The 20,211-nt window shown below is 47.3% G+C and overlaps 1 protein-coding gene across 9 annotated transcripts in view; it reads right to left on the bottom strand.

Moving 5' to 3' along the window:
* LOC137352407 (multiple C2 and transmembrane domain-containing protein 2-like) overlaps nucleotides 1–20,211 on the bottom strand; it is a 455,261-nt gene that overhangs the window by 379,214 nt on the left and 55,836 nt on the right. For 8 of the 9 annotated variants that reach the window (XR_010969701.1, XM_068017773.1, XM_068017767.1 and 5 more), the window contains one exon: nucleotides 8,658–9,195. Coding sequence is in view for 8 of the 9 variants with exons in the window: in XM_068017773.1 (XP_067873874.1) it covers nucleotides 8,658–9,116 (459 nt within the window). In the remaining variant the exon portion in view is untranslated. Of the gene's footprint in view, nucleotides 1–8,657; nucleotides 9,196–14,735; nucleotides 14,757–20,211 lie in introns of those variants that run through there. The other variant, XM_068017771.1, reaches the window with a different exon arrangement.

Raw genomic sequence — 20,211 nt, 5'->3', positions numbered from 1 at the left:
ACTTGCATTCCATAGTGTCTTTCACAGCCTCAGGATGTTCCAAAGCGTTTTAGAGTCAATGAAGTACTTTTGAAGTGTAGCCACTGTTGTAATGTAGGAAACACAGCAGTCAATTTGTGCACAGCAAGCTCCCATTAACAACAATGCAATAAGTGCCAGGAAACCTGTTTCAGCAATGCTACTTGAGGGATAAATATTGGCTGGGACAATGGGGAGAACGCCACTGGTGTTCTTCGAAGGGGCTTCAGGTTAACGTCTCATCAGAAGGACAGGACCTGTAACAGTGCAGCACTCCCGGAGTTCTGCACTGGAGTGTCAACCTGAGACTCTCTCAATCTCCCAAAGCACTTGCCCTTTAGAAGAGGACAACTGTTACTATGCAGGCAATACTTGAGTGCCCAACGACTGTACATCACGTCAACACGTGACACTTCAATTTGGACACGTACAAATATATTCAAATATCCTGTCACTGAACCATGTTCATACGAGACCAGTAGAATTGAGCTGACATTTGTTTCTTACGGGTCTTATCTTCTTGCTAGTTTAAAGTTAATGGGGATCATTTCCACCCTTACCACCTGGGTAGTAAACTGGAAGAGCACCCACCCATTATAGAGACCACCTGATTTTCATTTCATCCATGGTATACCAATCCGTTCAACCAGTTCTTCATCTTCAATCCTTGGGCGTTAATTAACCCCATGCTGTATTTTCCCTCACTGGGAGCTTTCATGAAAATCTACAAGCAGCTGGCACCCTATAACCTTCCCTCACCGAACAGCAATTAAACACTGACTGACCTCAAAACACTGTTGGACATCTTCCCCACAAGAGGCGTATGTGCTTAAAGTTGTTGTGACCTTAAAGGGACAGGTCAACTTAGAAGCCTGGAAGGAAGTAACTTGCATCATGTCTTCAGGATATCCCAAAGTGCTTCACAGTCAATGAATTACTTGGAAAGTAGTAACTGTTACGTAGGCTAACGCAGCAGCTAATTAGGCATACCAAGACCCCACAGATGACAAATGAGATACATGAGGAGTTAATCTGTTTTGGTGGTGTTGGTTGAGGCATAATATTGGCCACAACAATGGGAGATGTCCCCTACTCTACTTCAAATAGTGCCAGGAAATCCTTTGCATCCACCTTAGCATCATAACTGTGTTCCAGGATCCAGGCTACCCATGAATTAGTAATCTCAAATCAATAGAAGCAAGAAGCAAACAACTACAGATGCTGAAACCTAGAAACTGTCAGCAGGTTGGGCAGCAGATTTAGAGAAACCAGAACACATTCCATCCATTCCTGAGGAAGTTTCTTAGGCACGAAATGTCAAACTGGAACTTGGTTCTTCTGGATGGCTCAGCCACCAACTTTAACTTTCAATGCGGTTCAACAAAATGACAACAACCAGCATTTATATAGCGTCTTTAAACAAAATAAAACATCCCAAGGTGCTTCACAAGAGACAAAAAAAATTGACACCAAGCCAAAGGAGGAGACATAAAGACGTGGCCAAACACCTGGTGAAAGAGGCAATAAACAAAATCACAATGCATAAAGGACTGTACTTAGTGTTAAAATCCCAACTTCCGTCTTTCTCCATTTCACATTAGTCAGGACAGACTGTAGCCAGTGTGTAATTACTATCACATTGAGTATGTGGCAAGATAAACAACAACGAATTGGAAGTGTATATGAAAAACAAGACAGGTCATGCGGAGAAAGAAGCATTGATATATTTCAGTGGATATCTGCAAGGGCGATGATCACCGACATGTTACACATGGTTCAAATTTGGCCAGTGAGACTAATTGAACAGCTACCAGTATGTTTCAGGATAGCAGAAACTGACCATCGTCCTGGAATGAAAGAGGAAAAATAATACTGAAGGGTCCTTTGTCTACCTGGAGTAAGAATGTCATGTGATGATATTGACCCTCCAGTGGGCAATCTATAACTGACCTGCTGCAAATCATTCTATAACGAGAAGGGCCTTTAAATTCGGCCACGCAGTGCTTGATTTTCAGGCGCTAAGTGACCTATTATGTCGCCAGTATGCCAAGCTGGAGACGTGTGCGCAGTTTCAGCCTGTCAAATTTGGAAAGGAGAGAAATAAAACTGTTGTTCAGTGCACACACTTGAAAAGGTGTTAGGCCTCTTATTTGCAAATGCCAAGGGCCCACCACCTCGCTAGCCCCGAGGGAGCTGGCCCCTATTGAAATAAATAAAACCAGACCGTGAGAGCGTCTGCCACAAAAATGTTAAGTTTCTGCAATCTGCCTACCTGAACGTGGCACCAGGAGGAGCAGGTGTGGACTTGAACATGGACTCCACTCCCAATCACCGCAGCTTCTGCCTATCTGCCTTCTGATTCCCCGCCCCAGCGTCCGAACTCCAACACTCTACAGAGAGCTGGCATGAACTCGGTGGGCGGAATGGCCTCCTTCTGTGCCAAAATGAGGCTATGACATGTCCAAGTTGACAGTGCGCGTGACTTGGAGGGGATGGTGTTCCAAGGGCAGCAGGTGCATGGGAGAACAGCCAAGAAAAGTACAATTCAGTCACAACTGCAGACTGAACTGACAGCTTTTCAGTTGAAGGAATTCATATTTCAGTGACAAGTTTCAGGTCTGACACTGATTGATACAGCGTCAGTGCTACATGTTTTTCAAGACGCCCTCCTTCAAATGCGGATATTTGAATGCCCTAAAATCACAGGCTGCATAGCGCTTACGGTAAGACCACTCCCATACTGAGCAGATTACTCATTATATTCAAGAGGTCACAACACATAATTTGGGATAATTAAACCCGTTTTCAAAACCACCATTCATTGCAGCATCCAATCCCAGTGACTGCAGAAGACTGCGCAATTCCAGGTAATGCCGTTACAAGCAAAGGAAATATTGCAACTGGATCCAAACGGTGGGAGTGAGTCTAACCTCTCAACTGTGTGAGGTTGGAGGACAGCCTCTGCGCTATGCTGTGCAATTACCCACCCCCCCCCCACCCCACACAAACTTCTAAATTCTCTCACCTCCTTTAAGACACTCCTGAAAACCAAATTCTTTGACCAACCTTTTAGTCACCTGTCCTAGTATCTCATGGGGCTCAGGGTCATATTTTGCCTGCTTATGCTCTTGTGAAACGCCTTAGGATAATTCACTGTGTTAAACGTACTATATAAATGCTTGTTGTTGTTGGACAGCATTTGTTGCAAATCCCTCATTGCCCTTGAGAAGTTGGTGATGAACCACCTTCTTGAAACCACTGCAGTCCATATGGTGTCGGTACACGCACAGTGCTGTTAGGAAGGGATTTCCAGGATTTCGACCCAGAACAGTGAAGGAACGGTGATATAGTTCCTAGTCAGGATGGTGTGTGACTTGAAGGAGAACTTGCAGGTGGTGGTGTTCCCATGTGTCTGCTGCCCTTGTCCTTCTAGGTGGTAGAAGTCAGGTTTGGAAGGTACTGTCGAAGGAGGCATGGTGAGTTGCTGCAGTGTATCTTGTAGATGGTACACACTGTTGCCACTGTAAGCTGGTGGTGAAGGGAGTGAACATTGAGGGTAGTGGATGGAATGCCAACCAAACGGGCTGCTTTGTCCTGGATGGTGTCAAGCTTCTTGGGTGTTGCTGGAGCTGCACCCATCCAGGCAAGTGGATGGTATTCTATTACACTTCTGACTTGTGCCCTGTAAATGGTGGACAGGCCTATGGGGAGTCAGGAGGGAAGCTACTTGCCACAGAATTCCCAGCCTCTGACCTGCTCTTGTAGCCACACTATTTATATGGCTGGTCCAGTTAAGTTTCTGGTCAATGGTAACCCCCAGTATGTTGATGATAGGGGACTCAGCGATGGTAATGCTGGTGAATGTCAAGAGGAGCTGGTTAGATTGTCTCTTGTTGGAGATGGTCATTGCCTGGCAATTGTGTGGCACGAACGTCACTTGCCACTTATCAGCTCAAGCCTGAATGTTGTCCAGGTCTTGCTGCATCTAGACAGGAACTGCTTCAGTATCTGAGGACTTGCAAATGCACGTTGTTCAGAACCAATCAGCGAACGTCCCCACTTCTGACTTTATGATGGAGGGAAGGTCATTGCAGAAGCAGCTTGAGATGGTTGGGCCGAGGACACTATCCTGAGGAACTCCTGCAGCGATGTCTTTGGGTTGAGATGTTTGGCCTCCAACAACCACAACCATTTTCCTTTGTGCTAGGTATGGCTCCAACCAGTAGAGTTTTCCCGATTTCCATTGACTTCAATTTTAACAGGGCTCCTTGACGCCACACTCGGTCAAATGCTGCTTTGATGTCAAGGGCAAACACTTTCACCTCTTGAACTCAGTTTTTTTGGCCATGTTTAGACGTAGGCTGTAACGAGGTTTAGAGCCAAGTGGCCCTGGTGGAAACCAAACTGAGCATCGGTGAGCAGGTTACTGCTGTGTAAGTGCCGTTTGATAGCACTGTCAACGACACCTTCCATCACTTTGCTGAAGATCAAATGTAGACTGATAGGGCAGTTATTGGCCAGAGATAGGGTGAATGAACTACCACAATGATAAAGGCACTGACAACTTGCATTGACACTGCATCTTTAATATAGAAAACACCCCAAAGCAATTCATCCTGGGATTGGAGAAAAAAGAATTGATTAAACAAACAAACAAACAAGCAGAGATTAGGGAGCGTGACTGAAAGCGCGGTTAGAAAGATGTGTTCAGAGAAGGCTTACAAAGGTGGTACAATTTGGAAATGGAGTGCGAAACAACAGGGGTCAGGTGCCACCAACAATGGAGTGAAGGGAGGGAATGGGACAGGAATACACAAAAGACCAGAGCTAGAAGAGCAACTAATGCAGAAGGGGATTACAGGCCTGAAGGAGGATGCCAAGATGGAGTGGGTTGAGATTGTGTAGAGATTTGAAGAGGATGACGAGATAGAAAATTCAATGCTAGTCACAGTTTAGCACTACAATACTTTAGATTCATATTTCTGCCCATAATAATTGTATATCTAACAGATGTTCATTGCATATGGGGTTGACAATAACAACAGCACTTTTGCCATTCATAATGGATTTATAAATTATTAAGAGTTAGCTTATTCTGAGTGGGGTCCACTAATCTGGTGCTCTGCGATTTTAGAGGTTCTTTACACGTTTACAAATTCTGCCCATACACAGGTAACAAGTCAATAAATGGTCAAAAAAAAAAACTGAAATGTTAACTCTCTTTCTCTCTCCACAGATGCTGCCGGACCTGCTGAGTATTTCCAGCATTTTTTGTTTTTGTTTCAGATTTTCAGCAACCACAGTATTTTGCTTTTTCAATAGTTAAAAATAACTAGACACCCACTCAATTACAGTAGCAGTCAATGTACTTAATAGGCTGTTCATTATTCTGTCATTAACACTCTCTCTGCACTATGCTTTGTCTTTCACCACACCATTAGCGCATTCTCTTTGCCTTTGCTCCATGACCTTCTTGTCAGTTAATCTCTTCAGCCCTCTATCCTCTCACACACTTTCCCTTTTATTCTCTTTCCCCTCCCCACCCCAGCTTTACTTGTTTAAATCTATTATATTTCTAAACTTTGCCTATTCTAACTCTGCTTCTCTTTCCACAGATGTTGTCAGACCTGTTGAGTATTTCCAGCACTTTCTGTTTTTAAATCAATGTACTTGTTGGGCCAGCAATTTCTCACTAAAATATGAATCCTTTCCTTAGTTAGTTTCTTTAAAAAACAAGATTTTCATGAATTCAGTTTTCACAACTTGCCATGTTGGCATTCAATTTACACACTAAAGGCCTGCTCAGGTATGAAATTGAAACCCGACCCGACCACATCCAACCCCAACCCGAACCCGATCCAGGCCAGAGTCCTTTGATCTTTTCCCACGCCCGACCCGACCACCGTAATAAAGTTAATCGTATCAAACATAGTGCTCAGCATAGTGGGGAAAGTCTTTGCTCGAGTCGCTCTGAACAGGCTCCAGAAGCTGGCCGAGCGCGTCTACCCTGAGGCACAGTGTGGCTTTCGTGCAGAGAGATAGACCATTGACATGCTGTTCTCCCTTCGTCAGATACAGGAGAAATGCCGTGAACAACAGATGCCCCTCTACATTGCTTTCATTGATCTCACCAAAGCCTTTGACCTCGTCAGCAGACGTGGTCTCTTCAGACTACTAGAAAAGATCGGATGTCCACCAAAGCTACTAAGTATCATCACCTCATTCCATGACAATATGAAAGGCACAATTCAACATGGTGGCTCCTCATCAGACCCCTTTCCTATCCTGAGTGGTGTGAAACAGGGCTGTGTTCTCGCACCCACACTTTTTGGGATTTTCTTCTCCCTGCTGCTTTCACATGCATTCAAATCCTCTGAAGAAGGAATTTTCCTCCACACAAGATCAGGGGGCAGGTTGTTCAACCTTGCCCGTCTAAGAGCGAAGTCCAAAGTACGGAAAGTCCTCATCAGAGAACTCCTCTTTGCTGACGATGCTGCTTTAACATCTCACACTGAAGAGTGCCTGCAGAGTCTCATCGACAGGTTTGCGGCTGCCTGCAATGAATTTGGCCTAACCATCAGCCTCAAGAAAACGAACATCATGGGGCAGGACGTCAGAAATGCTCCATCCATCAATATTGGCGACCACGCTCTGGAAGTGGTTCAAGAGTTCACCTACCTAGGCTCAACTATCACCAGTAACCTGTCTCTCGATGCAGAAATCAACAAGCGCATGGGTAAGGCTTCCACTGCTATGTCCAGACTGGCCAAGAGAGTGTGGGAAAATGGCACACTGACACGGAACACAAAAGTCCGAGTGTATCAGGCCTGTGTCCTCAGTACCTTGCTCTACGGCAGCGAGGCCTGGACAACGTATGCCAGCCAAGAGCGACGTCTCAATTCATTCCATCTTCGCTGCCTTCGGAGAATACTTGGCATCAGGTGGCAGGACTATATCTCCAACACAGAAGTCCTTGAAGCGGCCAACACCCCCAGCTTATACACACTACTGAGTCAGCGGCGCTTGAGATGGCTTGGCCATGTGAGCCGTATGGAAGATGGCAGGATCCCCAAAGACACATTGTACAGCGAGCTCGCCACTGGTATCAGACCCATCGGCCGTCCATGTCTCCGCTATAAAGATGTCTGCAAACGCGACATGAAATCGTGTGACATTGATCACAAGTCGTGGGAGTCAGTTGCCAGCATTCGCCAGAGCTGGCGGGCAGCCATAAAGACAGGGCTAAATTGTGGCGAGTCGAAGAGACTTAGTAGTTGGCAGGAAAAAAGACAGAGGCGCAAGGGGAGAGCCAACTGTGCAACAGCCCCGACAAACAAATTTCTCTGCAGCACCTGTGGAAGAGTCTGTCACTCCAGAATTGGCCTTTATAGCCACTCCAGGCGCTGCTTCACAAACCACTGACCACCTCCAGGTGCATATCCATTATCTCTCGAGATAAGGAGGCCCAAAAGAATCAAACATAGCTCGTCCAACTGTTGTGATCCTCTGTTTCGGCAGCAGGCTATTCCTGCAGAATCGTGCAGAAGTGAGCAAGGCAGCACTGTGTCCCCGTCCAGCCCAACCCAACCCAAATGCCGGACCCGCGAGAGAGACCCAACCTGAACCCAACACGTCGTCAGGTCTGGTCAGGTTCGGGTCGGGTAGCCATGCTTTATTACACGCCCCAATACCAGAATCACCATGGTTACTGTAGCCACCTTATTTCTGCCAAAGTAGACTTTCAGTTTCTAGTTATTCAACAAGGATTTGACTATTTGGCTAAGAAAGATTTGTTTTTTATTCTTTCATGGGATGTGGGCGTCACTGGCAAGGCCAGCATTTGTTGTCCATCCCTAATTACCCTTCACAACTGAGTGGCATGCCAGGCCATTTCAGAGGACATGTAAGAGTCAACCACATTGCTGTGGGTCTGGAGTCACATGTAGGCCAGACCAGGTAAGGATGGCAGATTTCCTTCCCTAAAGGACATTAGTGAACCAGATGGATATTTATGACAATTGATGATAAGTGATGGTGCCATGAAACTGAGACTGGATTTCAATTCTAGATTTTTATTAATTAATTGAATTTAAATTCCACCAGCTGCCGTGGTGGGATTTGAACCCATTTCCCTAGGGCATCAGCCTGGGCCATTGGATTACTAGATCAGTGACATTACCACTATGCCACCATCTCCCCAGTAAAGATGACACTTGAGTTATTATATATTATAGAGCAATCCTCCGAAGTGTCAATGGCAAGATTCTGCCTTTACAGAACCATAGGGATGGGTAGTAGGCCATTCAGCCCCTCGAGCTGTTCCTTGATCTGTATCTTAACTCAATCTTCCCACTTTGGTTCTGTAACCCTTAATACGCTTGACTAACAAAGATCTTACCCAAAGTCGGTTTTGAGATTTTCAACTGACCCAACCTCACAGCTTTTTGGGGGAGAAAGGTCCATATTTCCACAACCTTTTGGGTGAAAAAGTGCTTCCTGACATCACCTCTAAATGGCCCAGCTCTAATTTTACAATTACACCCCCTTGTTCGGGATTCCCACACCAGAGGGAATTGTTTCCCTCTATCGACCTTATCAATTCCTTTAATCACCTTAAATCAGGATAAGTAATTACGTACCACAGACTTTTCTTCTGTTGTTCCACTAGAAATGTTACTTTCTGGCATGTCTTCAGTGCCATTGCTGCTGGATTCCTTCACTAACTCAGAAAATGCAGTGGCCGTGGATGCGTCCTTTTCAGTGCAGGAGCTCTCTAGCTTCTGAGGCTCGCCTGACGGTACTGTACTTTCCTGAAGCACAGCCCGTGCATTATTTTTATCCAATTTCTTAACGGGAGTGGAAGGGCTACTGAAATAATTGACAGCAGAGGTCTGGGCAAGCACAAGTGAGCAACTCTCACTGTAAGTCTTGCCCACTTGCAACATGTCCGGCTCGGACACACTCATCCGCTGGTCCAAAAGGTGCCGTTTCTTTCCCTCTTTCCTCTTACTTGACTTGACTTTCCTTAAACTCTGAAGGAAGGGTTTGGTCTTCGCTCGAATGGATTCCCACGTTGTAATTTCCTTTGACGATTCCATTTGGTTGACCGTTCAGCCAAGTCCTCGATTAAGCAGCTGGGCCAGAAACGGGCGCCTCCAACATCTATTTAGGCAGGATCTGCGAAAGGTGAAGGGACAAACAATGATCACCAGGGTCATCACCAAATCGTCAGCCACACACAGCATTTTCACAAAATCCCTGAGCGCATCATTTCACTTAACAGGTTACCTTTTAATCTAATGTGCTGCATAGCACCAGGCATATCATTATTTACATGTCAGCATAAATACACAGAGCACAAGAACACCCGACACTGTGTGATGAAGTGGGTTTGAAAGGAAAATAGCCTCTTCACATCAAAGATCCTGGTTTCAATCCAGACCACACTGACAAATGGAAACCTCTTGCTTAGAGTCAAAGGGAGTTTAGACAATGATCACTTAGACAGACTCAATACCAGGGTTTAGGGGATGAAATTATGGAGGACAGATTACATAAACTTGACTTCCTTTCCCTTGAGTATAGAAGATTGAGGGGTGATCTGATAGAGGGTTTGAAAACATGTTAAAAGGATTCAATAGGGTAGATACAGAGAAACTATTTCCACTGGTAGGCGAATCAAGAACGAGTGGACATAATCTTAAAGTTACAGCTAGGTCATTCAGGAGGGAAATCAGGAAGCACTAGCTCACACAAACGGTAGTAAAAATCTGGTACTCGCTCCCTAACAGGCTGTGGAAACTGGGACACTCGGAGCTTTCAAGACTGAGATCAATGGTTAGGGAAGGGCATCAAGGGATATGGATCTCAAGGGACTGAATGGCCTATTCACGGGCCCAAAACTGTTCTTACTGCACTAAGACATCACCAAGAAAAGATCGAACACCTTTCACGTCCTCAGGACTCCCCAAAATATCACTAAGCAACCTTTGAAGTGCAGTGAGTAAGGTCTGTGGGGAAATGTAGCAACCAATTTGTATACAGCAAGATCACACAAACAGCAAATGAATGAATGAATGACCAATTAATCAGTATTGAGCGGTGTTGCTCGAGGGAGGAATGTTGACTAGGACAGCCTCCTGCTCCTCTTCAAATAGTGCCATGGGATCATTTCTATCCGGGTTGATGGGGCTTCAGTTTCATGTCTCATTTGAAAGGCAGCACCTTTGACAAAGCAGTATTCCCTCAGTATCGCAGAGGATAGCCGTAAATCTGCTGCACCTCCCAACTGATAGAAGTCTCCCACCATATATGTAGAGGACCAATCCCACGGACTTTGTGAGAAGGTGGTATCACCAGGGCACTAGTCCGAGCCCAATGCAATCTACCTGGATTTCCAGGAAGCCACATAAGCAGCGGCTACATAGCTGTGGGGAATTAAATGTAGAAACTAGATAGGGAGAAGAGACTGGCTGTAGTAAAAGGAAGTTGTGGGTACTTGTGAGGAGAGGAATACCAGAGTGGGCGGGAGTAGTGAGCAGAGAACTCCAGGGATTGATCTAGAAACCACTATTGCTTTTAATTTATACTGACTTGGATTCAGAAACTCAATGCATTTAGGGGCAGTGGGGCAGGGCAGTGGAATTGAGTCAGAGGAACTAGTCAGGAACCAACAAATGGAGTAACATAAAAATAAGGAAGTGAGCAGAACTGTGACAGATGATATTAATACAGATGTACAAGCATAAGGTACTGCATACTGAAAGAACAAAATGTGCTGCGTGTGCACTCTATGAACAGTATAGAAACAGTGAAAAGGTGAGAATGAAAGATCAAGTAGTTTCAGTACTTCACGTCAATACACTGTGGAGCAGCAATACACAAAGAAAAAGACTGCTGAACGATATATATTAAACATTTTTGTATAGAGCACAGTTCCTCCAAGTGTCACAGTTCCTTCCCATACAATTTTCTTGTCAGGATCCTTCTGTTGTCGTGCCAATCCTCTCATGCTTCAATTCTCCTATCTATTGCATTGAGCTGTGATTCAATTCTCTGAGCAAAGTCTCCCACCCAGCATTATTCCAGTAATTAGGCGCAATTTTACATTGGACAGAAGACCCTGCCTATCGACCAAAATGTCAGGGGCGAGGCTGCCTCTGCCGGGCCTGGGAGCCACGGCAGGATTTTATGGTCCCCAGGCCCTTCATTGGACTTGGGCGGGATTTCCACCCCTCTGAGGCAGGAAGCCCCGCCTCCAAGAGCTGTTGGCCAATCAGCGGGCTGGCAGCTCTCAGTCAGTCCCAGCAGCGCCACCGGGAGCAGTGGCCACTGTTGGGACTGCACCCAGCCAATAGCAGGATCATGGACATCAGCCCTCAAGAGAGGTAAGTTTCAGGGCCTTGCTGGGGACAATCAGCCGTGCCCCAGCGAGGCAAGGGCGGGGGGGGAGGGAGGTGGACTTTATTTCAGTGGGGGCAGTGGGCGTTTTACCTGCCAGGTTTTACCTGCCAGCCTTCTGTGGGGCCTAAGGCGCTCATCCGCTGCTGACAAAATACCAGTGGCAGGAGGCCCGTAAGTGGCAGTTAATTGGCCACTTAAGGGCCTTGATTGACGTGGGATGGGCGGGCCCTTTCTCGCTACTGCCGTCACTGGTAAAATTGCAGGGGGGTGGGAAGGCATTGGGAACGGCAACCCCCACCTCCCACTCAATTTTACGACCGCCACTGCCACAAGTGCACTCCTGTGGGGGAGGGCGTAAACTTCCAGCCAATCTACTTGCTTACTGACTGACTGAGATCATGTGATCAGCTTTGACCCTGTCCCTTCGAGCTATGACTCCCAGTTCTGTACAGGTCAACAGGTCCACCTCGAGAAGGAGCGCAGGCCTGGTGTGTTCCCTGCCATCTTCATTTCCTCGCTTTGTCTCCCTTTTGATGCCCACTGGCTTTTTCCTTCAAGACCCCTCTTCTGAGGTGACTTTTCTTCATTAAGCTATACCCAACTGCGTTTTTTTTTTAACATTTTCCCCATTTTTTTCACAAATTTCCATCACACACTAATTCTCTCTTTTTCTTAAAAAAAAAACTTTTTTTGAAGGCCCGTTTTCCACTTCTGATGCCATGCAATCTCATCCAGTCACTGGCCAGCAGCCCTAGTTCTTTTCCTGACACCAGAATCAATCCCTACAGCTTCTCAAGATGCCTAAAGAGGAAAGAAGACACAGCGAGGGGCAGAGCGAGCGAGAGAGACAGAGCGAGCGAGCACGAGGGACAGAGCGAGCGAGCACGAGGGACAGAGCGAGAGTGAGCGACAGAGTGAGCAGAATGGCAAAGTGGAAAATAAAGAAACAGGAAAGCGAAAAGATAAAAGGAATAGATAAAAAGATACAAGACAGAATAGAGATCGCATGAAAAACACAGGGAGGAAAGAGAAGAAAAAAAAAAAGAGGGAAAACAAAAGGAGAAAGGGAAGCAGAAGGGGAGGGTTCGAACTGGACACTTACAGAAGGAGGGAGGAAAACAATAAAAAAGAATTAGAAAAGTGTCACAAGAGAAAGAGGTTAAAAGAAATAGATTGAGAGAAAAATAAATAGAGACAGTGAAGCAATTCATCAGAGCTGCACCCACTGCCTTGGATATTTGCTAAATATCAGGTGGAGACCCTTGATGTGTCAAAGAGAGAGGGCAAGAGTGTGTTGAAGAGAATGAGAGGGGGGCCAGAGGTGGTGCTGGGGGGGTGGGTGGTGGGGGAAGAAAGCGAGAGAGAGAGAGGGCAGAGAGAGAGAGAGGGCAGAGAGAGAGAGAGAGAGAGAGAGAGAGAGGGCAGAGATAGAGAGAGAGAGAGAGAGAGAGGGCAGAGATAGAGAGAGAGAGAGAGAGAGAGGGCAGAGAGAGAGAGAGAGAGAGAGAGAGAGAGGGCAGAGATAGAGAGAGAGAGAGAGAGAGAGAGGGCAGAGATAGAGAGAGAGAGAGAGAGAGAGGGCAGAGATAGAGAGAGAGAGAGAGGGCAGAGATAGAGAGAGAGATAGAGAGAGAGAGAGGGCAGAGATAGAGAGAGAGATAGAGAGAGAGAGAGGGCAGAGATAGAGAGAGAGATAGAGAGATAGAGATAGAGATAGAGATAGAAAGATAGAGAGATAGAGAGAGAAAGGGATGCACAGAGAGGGGGGGCAGAGAGAGAGAGAGAGGGGCCAGAGAGAGAGAGAGAGAGAGAGAGAGAGAGAGAGAGAGAGATAGAGATAGAGATAGAGAGAGATAGAGAGAGATAGAGAGAGATAGAGAGAGATAGAGAGAGAGAGAGAGAGATAGAGAGAGATAGAGAGAGATAGATAGAGATAGATATAGAGAGAGAGAGATAGAGATAGAGAGATCGAGATCGAGATCGAGATCGAGATCGAGATCGAGATCGAGATCGAGAGAGAAAGGGATGCACAGAGAGAGGGGGGGCAGAGAGAGAGGGAGGGGCCAGAGAGAGAGAGAGAGAGGAGAGAGAGAGAGAGAGAGAGAGAGAGAGGGCAGAGAAAGGGGTGCACAGAGAGAGGGGGGGCAGAGAGAGAGAGAGAGAGAGAGGTGGGACCATGGGACCATTGTGGGAGGGGGTGGGCTGCGATTAGACGTCTGGGTACTGGGTACAGTAACGGAGGTGAAAACCTTTAAACAAACAGTCAGTCAGTCAGAAGCCAGCTGGATGCTGTGATGAGAGATCGCAGATTTTGCTTTCTGGACAAATAAGGCAAGATGGACCAAACACCCTTCCTCATCTGTATTTATTCTAGGTGCATAAACCAGACACTGAAACAGGTTTCAGGCAATTTGAAGACTAAAGCTATATTTCTATACAGGTGCTAGCATCAGTAAGATACAAAAGAAAACACAAGGGAACTTCACACAGGAAACAAAATTACCACATTGACACAAAGAAGAGTGTCCTTCTAGAACGAGAAGAACTTGCATTTATATAGTGCCTTTCAAAAACTCAGGACATCGCTAAAGTGCTTAGCAGCAATGAAGTACTTTCGAAGTGTAGTCACTGTGGTAATGTAGGAAACGCGGAAGCCAATTTGCACACAGCAAGATCCCACCAACAGCACTGTGATTAATGACGAGGTAATTAATGTAGTGACGTTGTTTGAGGGACCAATGTTGGTTAAAGCACACTGTAGAGGCAGAATCAGGAATGCTTTATTCAATAATTAAACCATATTCGATTTGAACTGGAAGAAATGAAGCTGGCACTGGGTATCAGTTCTAAAGGAAACATGCCACTCCCTAATGCTTTACCTAATAATTGACAGTGAAGATAAGGTTTCTTTCACTGCAGCAGTGTCGAATGCTCCCTCTGCTCAGCTCCATTACAGCAGCTGTACAAGTGAGTAATATATAAAGAATTTTCAAGTTTGTACTGGCAACTAGGAAGTAGCACTTAGTATACAGATATTAATTTGCAACAGTCAATCTGAAAGAACAGCCTACCGGAGAAGGGATTAATTCAGCATAAAATGCCAAAAGTGACAACACCAGTTGTACAAAGAATTTGCTCTTTAAAGCATTTCAAGAGGTAGTAGCATCAATGACATTTCATGTAAAACTGCGGTAACCAAATTGGTTTGCGAACAGCTACTTGAGAAGTGCTAAAACTCTCCACAGCTTCTCACATTGACTTGGTCACAGCTGAAACCCTGACTTTTGACAACAGGAGGTCGATAGGCAACTAACCAAATGCAGGCCACGAGTGAAAGCTGCATGCTTGCTGCTTGTAGCTGGAAATGTCATTTGGGTGAAAGAGATTCTTCACGGGCGAGGTGAGAACAGGTGACACGAGGCTAGGGGAGGCAACAGGACAAAAAAGAATTTGCATTTATGTTGCACCTTTCACCACATCAGAACATCCCAAAGTGCTTTACAGCCAATTCATTACAACAGTGGATACACTTCAAAAGTAATGTACAAACAGTACTCCAATGAGAAATGCACTATTGGGACTGGATTATACGAGCAGCAAGTTTCCTATTTCTCCTCAGCAAAAAAGCAATTTAAAAGCATCTCTGGCATTGTCTCCGAGCCAGTAAAAGCACAAGCTTTTAGAATGTTATGTGATACTGCACCTGGAATTTCCATGGGAGTTCTCTGGTGAGTGATCAGTGTAACCTCTTTATTTGTCCTTGGGACGGGAGCGTCGCTGGAAAGGCCAGCATTTGTTGCCCGTCCTTACCTGTCCTTGAGAAGGTGGTGGTTAGCCACCTTCGTGAACTGCTGCCAGTCCACCTTGAATAAGTGGACCCACAGTGCTTTTAGGGAGCGAGTTCCAGGTTTTTGACCCAGCGACAGTAAAAGGAACGGCGATATAGTTCCAAGTCAGGATGGTGTGTGGCTTAGAGGGGAGCTTGCAGGCGGTGGTGTTCCCATGTGCCTGCTGCCCTTGTCCTTCCAGGTGGCAGAGGTTGTGGGTTTGGAAGGTGCTGTTGAAGGAGCTCTGGCGAGTTGCTGCAGTGCATTTTGAAGATGGGGAATCTTTAAGGTGGTGGATGGGGTGCCGATCAAGTGGACTGCTATGTCTGGATGCTGTCGAGCTTCTTGAGTGTTATTGGAGCTGCACTCGTCCAGGCAAGTGGAGAGTATTCCATCACACTCCTGACCTGTGCCTTGTAGATAGTGGACAGGCTTTGAGGAGACAGGAGGTGAGTTACTCCCTGCAGAATTCCCCAGCCTCTGGCCTGCTCTTATAGCAACAGCATTTGTATGGCTGGCCTGCAACTAATAAGTACAACATTCCCAAAATCTTTGTCTGTGAAGAAATGCCAAGGAGAAGAAGGTCCAGTTAAATTTCTGGTCAATGGTAAAGCCCAGAACCTTGATGGTGGGAACTTCAGCAATGGTAATGCTGTTGCATGTCAAGGGGAGATGGTTAGATTCGCTTATGTTAGAGATGGTCATTACTTGGCACTTGTGTGGCGCAAATGTTACTTGCCACATATCAGCCCAAGCTGAATGTTGTCCAGGTCTTGCTGAATGCAGACACGCACTGCTTCATCATCTGAGGAGTTACGAATGGTGCTGAACAACATGTAATCATTACTGAACATCTCCATTTCTGACCTTAAGTTGCATGGAAGGCCACTGATCAAACAGCTGAAAATGGGTGGGCCTGGACACGACCCTGAGTAACTCCTGCAGCAATGTCCTGGGGCTGGGATGATTGGCCTCCAACAACCACAACTATCTTCCTTTGAGCTAGGTATGACTCCAACCAGCGGGGATCTTTCCCTGATTCCCATTGGCTCCAGTTTTGCCAGGGCTCCTTGATGCCACATGCAGTCAAACACCGCCTTGATGTCAAACGCAGTCACTCTCACCTCACCTCTGGAGTTCAGCTCTTTTGTTCATGTTTAGACCAAGGCTGTAATGAGGTCTGTAGCTGAGTGGCCCTGGCGGAACCCAAACTGACCAGTGAGCAGGTTGTTGCTGAGTAAGTGCTGCTTGATGGCACTGTCGACGACCCCTTTCACCACTTTGCTGATGATCGAGACTGGATTGTTGCGGCAGTGATTGCATAGATTGGATTTCTCCTGCTTTTTGTGGACAGGGCATACCTGGGCAATTTTCCACATTGTCAGGTAGCTGCCAGTATGTACAGCGGCTAGGGGCGCGGCTATTTCTGGAGCAGAAGTCTTCTGTACTATTGCCGGAATGTTGTCAGGGACCGTAACCTTTGCAGTATCCAGTGCCTTCAACTATTTCTTGATATCAGGTGGCGTGAATCCACTCGATACTTCTGGCTGAAGATGGCTGCAAATATTTCAGCCTTGTCTTTTGCACTGATGTGCTGGGCTTCCCCATCATTGAGGATAGGGATGTTTGTGCAGCCTCCTCTTCCAGTTACTTGTTTAATTGTCCACCACAATTCACGACGGGATGTGCAGGACTCCAGAGCTTTGATCTGATCCGTTGGTGGAATTGCTTAGCCCTGTCTATCGCATGCTGCTTCCACTTTTTAGCGTGCATGTAGTTCTGAGTTGCTGCTTTATCAGGCATACCCTCTTACACTCCTCATTGAAACAGGGTTGATCCCTTTGCTCGATGGTAATGGTAGAGTGAGGGTTATGCCAGGCAAATACAATTCTCCTGCTACCAGTGGTCCACAGTGCCTCACGGATGCCTCGTTTTGAGTTGCTAGATCTGTTCCGAGTCTATCCCATTTAGGACGGGGGAAGTGTTACACAACACAATGGAGCGTGTCCTCAGTGAGAAAACAGAACTTCATTGCCAAAAGGACCGTGCAGTGGTCACTCCTACCAATACTATCATGGACAGATGCATCTATGACAGGTTGGCTGATGAGAACGAACTCCCACTGCTGCTGGCGACATCCAGGCCGGTCATTCTAGGCGGTGACTTCAACTGTATCACTGATGTAGCTGGACAGTCAGGCAGTGATGACAGCAAACTGGACGCTACATCCAGATTCCTAATGGAAACAGTAAAAGATGAAAGCTGCACGAAGTCTTCAGTAACCCTGCAGACGGAGAGCAGCGTAGATACACCTGGTGAAGACCGGACAGGTGTGGCCATTCCAGACTGACTTTCTGTTTGTGTCCCATGCTGTCACGGTCAGATCAATGGAAGTGAAGCCGGTGTTCCTCTCTGACCACTGCCTCCTACCAGCCGACTGGCACCTACAGGACGACCAGTGGGTTGGCAGGGGAACGTGGATGCCCTCCGTGCGTCTCCCGTGCGTGTACACACGTACGCACACACGCACACACGCACACACGCACACACGCACACACGCACACACGCACACACGCACACACGCACACACGCACACACGCACACACCCCTTCGCCTCCAGACGAGAATGCAGAAACTGCTCCGGCCGCAGTCCATGAGAGCTGAGGTCAAGGAGGACGTCCATGAGTTGAAGAGCCAGCAGGCTGTTTGCTATGGAAGCCTCCACGATCATCGTCCGGTCCACAGTCCGCTCCATTGAGCAGGATCACACGTGCTCGCGTTTCTTCTTCCAAAAAGGTACACAGAGAGAGCTCTGTGATCAGCAGCCTGAAGGAACAGGACAGCTCAGTTTCATCATCACAGTCCAACATACTAAGGATCGGCAAATCTTTTTATGCTAGGCTGTGCGACATGAAGCCCATGGACAGCATGACCTCCCACTCCTTCCTGTCATCTATCACGGAGGTCTTAGATGACAGCATGCGGGAGAGTCTGGGCAAACCATTAACTCTGGACGAGCTGACAAAGGCCATCAGGTACTTCAAGACGAGTAAAACTCCTGGAAGTGACGCTTCATCAGTTGAGTTGTATTCGGCTCTGTGGGACTGGATCGGCCCAGACATGCTGGGTGTGTACGAGAGTATGCTTCTGGCTGGCAGCATGTTGGAATCCATGAGTAAAGGCATCATCGCCATCATCTACAAGCGGAAGGGGCAGAGGGCGGAAATCAGAAATTGGAATTCTGTCCAAAGACATCGCCAGTTGGGTCAAGTCTGCTCTGGGGTTGCTGATTCTCGCGGACCAGACCTGCACTGTACTGGGCAGAAAGATCTGTGATAGTCTTGCACTACTCAGGGACATGATCGCCTATGTACGGGACAGGAGGGTGGAGACCTGCCTCATCAGCCTGGACCAGGAGAAAGCTTTTGACAAGATATCGCACATATACATGATGGGCATGCTCTGCAAAATGGGGTTTAAGGAAGGAATCCGCAATTGGATCCAAAAGCTCCGCACAAACATCAGTAGTGCAGTCTCAAACAATGGGTGGGAATCAGAAAGTATCCTGATCCAATCTGGAGTGAGACAGGGCTGTCCTCTCTCCCCGGTCTTGTTTGTTTGCTGTATCGAACCCTTTGCTGAGTCTATTAGGAAGGATGTGAGCATAAGAGGGGTGACAATCCCAGGCAGTGGAGGCACTCAGGTTAAAACCTCCCTGTACATGGACGACATCGCCATCTTCTGCTCGGATCTGCTGTCCGTTCGCAGACTGATGAGCATCTGCGACCAGTTCGAACTGGCCTCGGGAGCCAAAGTAAATCACGGCAAGAGCGAGGCCATGTTCTTTGGGAACTGGGATGACCGATCCTTTGTCCCCTTCACCATCAGGTCAGACTCCTGAAGGTGCTGGGGATATGGTTCAGAGGGGCCGGGGCGTGCACCAAAACCTGGAGGGAGTGAGTAGTCATTGTAAGCCATAAACTGAGCACCTGGGAGCAGCGATTTCTCTCCTTTGTGGGCAAGAGCTTGGTCATCAGGTGCGAGGCGCTCATGTTATTGCTGTACGTGGCACAGGTCTGGCCAATACCCCACTCCTGTGCCGTGGCGGTCACCCGAGCCATTTTCCGCTTTATCTGGAGATCCAAAATGGACTGTGTCCACAGGGACACAATGTTCAAAGCTCTGGATAAAGGGACAAAAAAAATGTACCCAACGTCACTCTCATCCTGATGACCGTCTTTGTGTGCCACAGCATCAAGCTGTGCATAGAACCCCAGTACGCAAACACCAAGTGTCACCACGTGCTGAGGTTCTATCTGTCCCTGGTGTTGCGAAGGATGGGCCTGGTCACATTGCCATGGAACGCTCCATCCAGTTAGACCGTGCCGTACCACCTATCCTTCGGAAAGGTTTGTGCAGAAAAACACCTTTGACCACCAATCCATCAGGCAGTGGTCTGCACGGAATGTCCTCAAGGCCCTACAGGAAAAGGAGATGGTGGATCCTGTCGGATGGTTCCCCGAGCAGACTGCCAAAGCCATTTCTGCCTCATCACCAGAAATTTCAAACAAGCACCAAGACGTATCTTGGCTGGTGGTGAGAAGGGCCCTGCCCGTCAGATCCTTCCTGCAAGTCCGGAATCTACCGCCTCTGCTCGCTGCCCTCGAGTGGCTGTGGTGGAGAAGAGGCTGTTGCCCACCTCCTTCTGGAATGTGCCTTTGCAAAGCAGGTGTGGAAAGTGATGCAGTGGTTTTTGTCGAGATTCATCCCAAGCAGCTCTGTAACACAGGAATCGGTGCTCTACTGGCTGTTCCGGGGGGAAAGGGGAGGGGGGAGGGGCAGTGTGGGGGGACGGAAGGGCAGGTCAGGCCCCAGAGGAGGGACAATCAACAGCAAATAGGCGAGTTGTGAGGAAGAGTTTTGTGTGGGAAAGAATCTTGGGGGAGGGGGAGGGAGGGAGGGA

The sequence above is a fragment of the Heterodontus francisci genome, chromosome 38 (assembly GCF_036365525.1).
Source record: "Heterodontus francisci isolate sHetFra1 chromosome 38, sHetFra1.hap1, whole genome shotgun sequence".
NCBI lineage: Eukaryota > Metazoa > Chordata > Chondrichthyes > Heterodontiformes > Heterodontidae > Heterodontus > Heterodontus francisci.
This window is presented reverse-complemented; position numbering and strand designations above follow the sequence as displayed.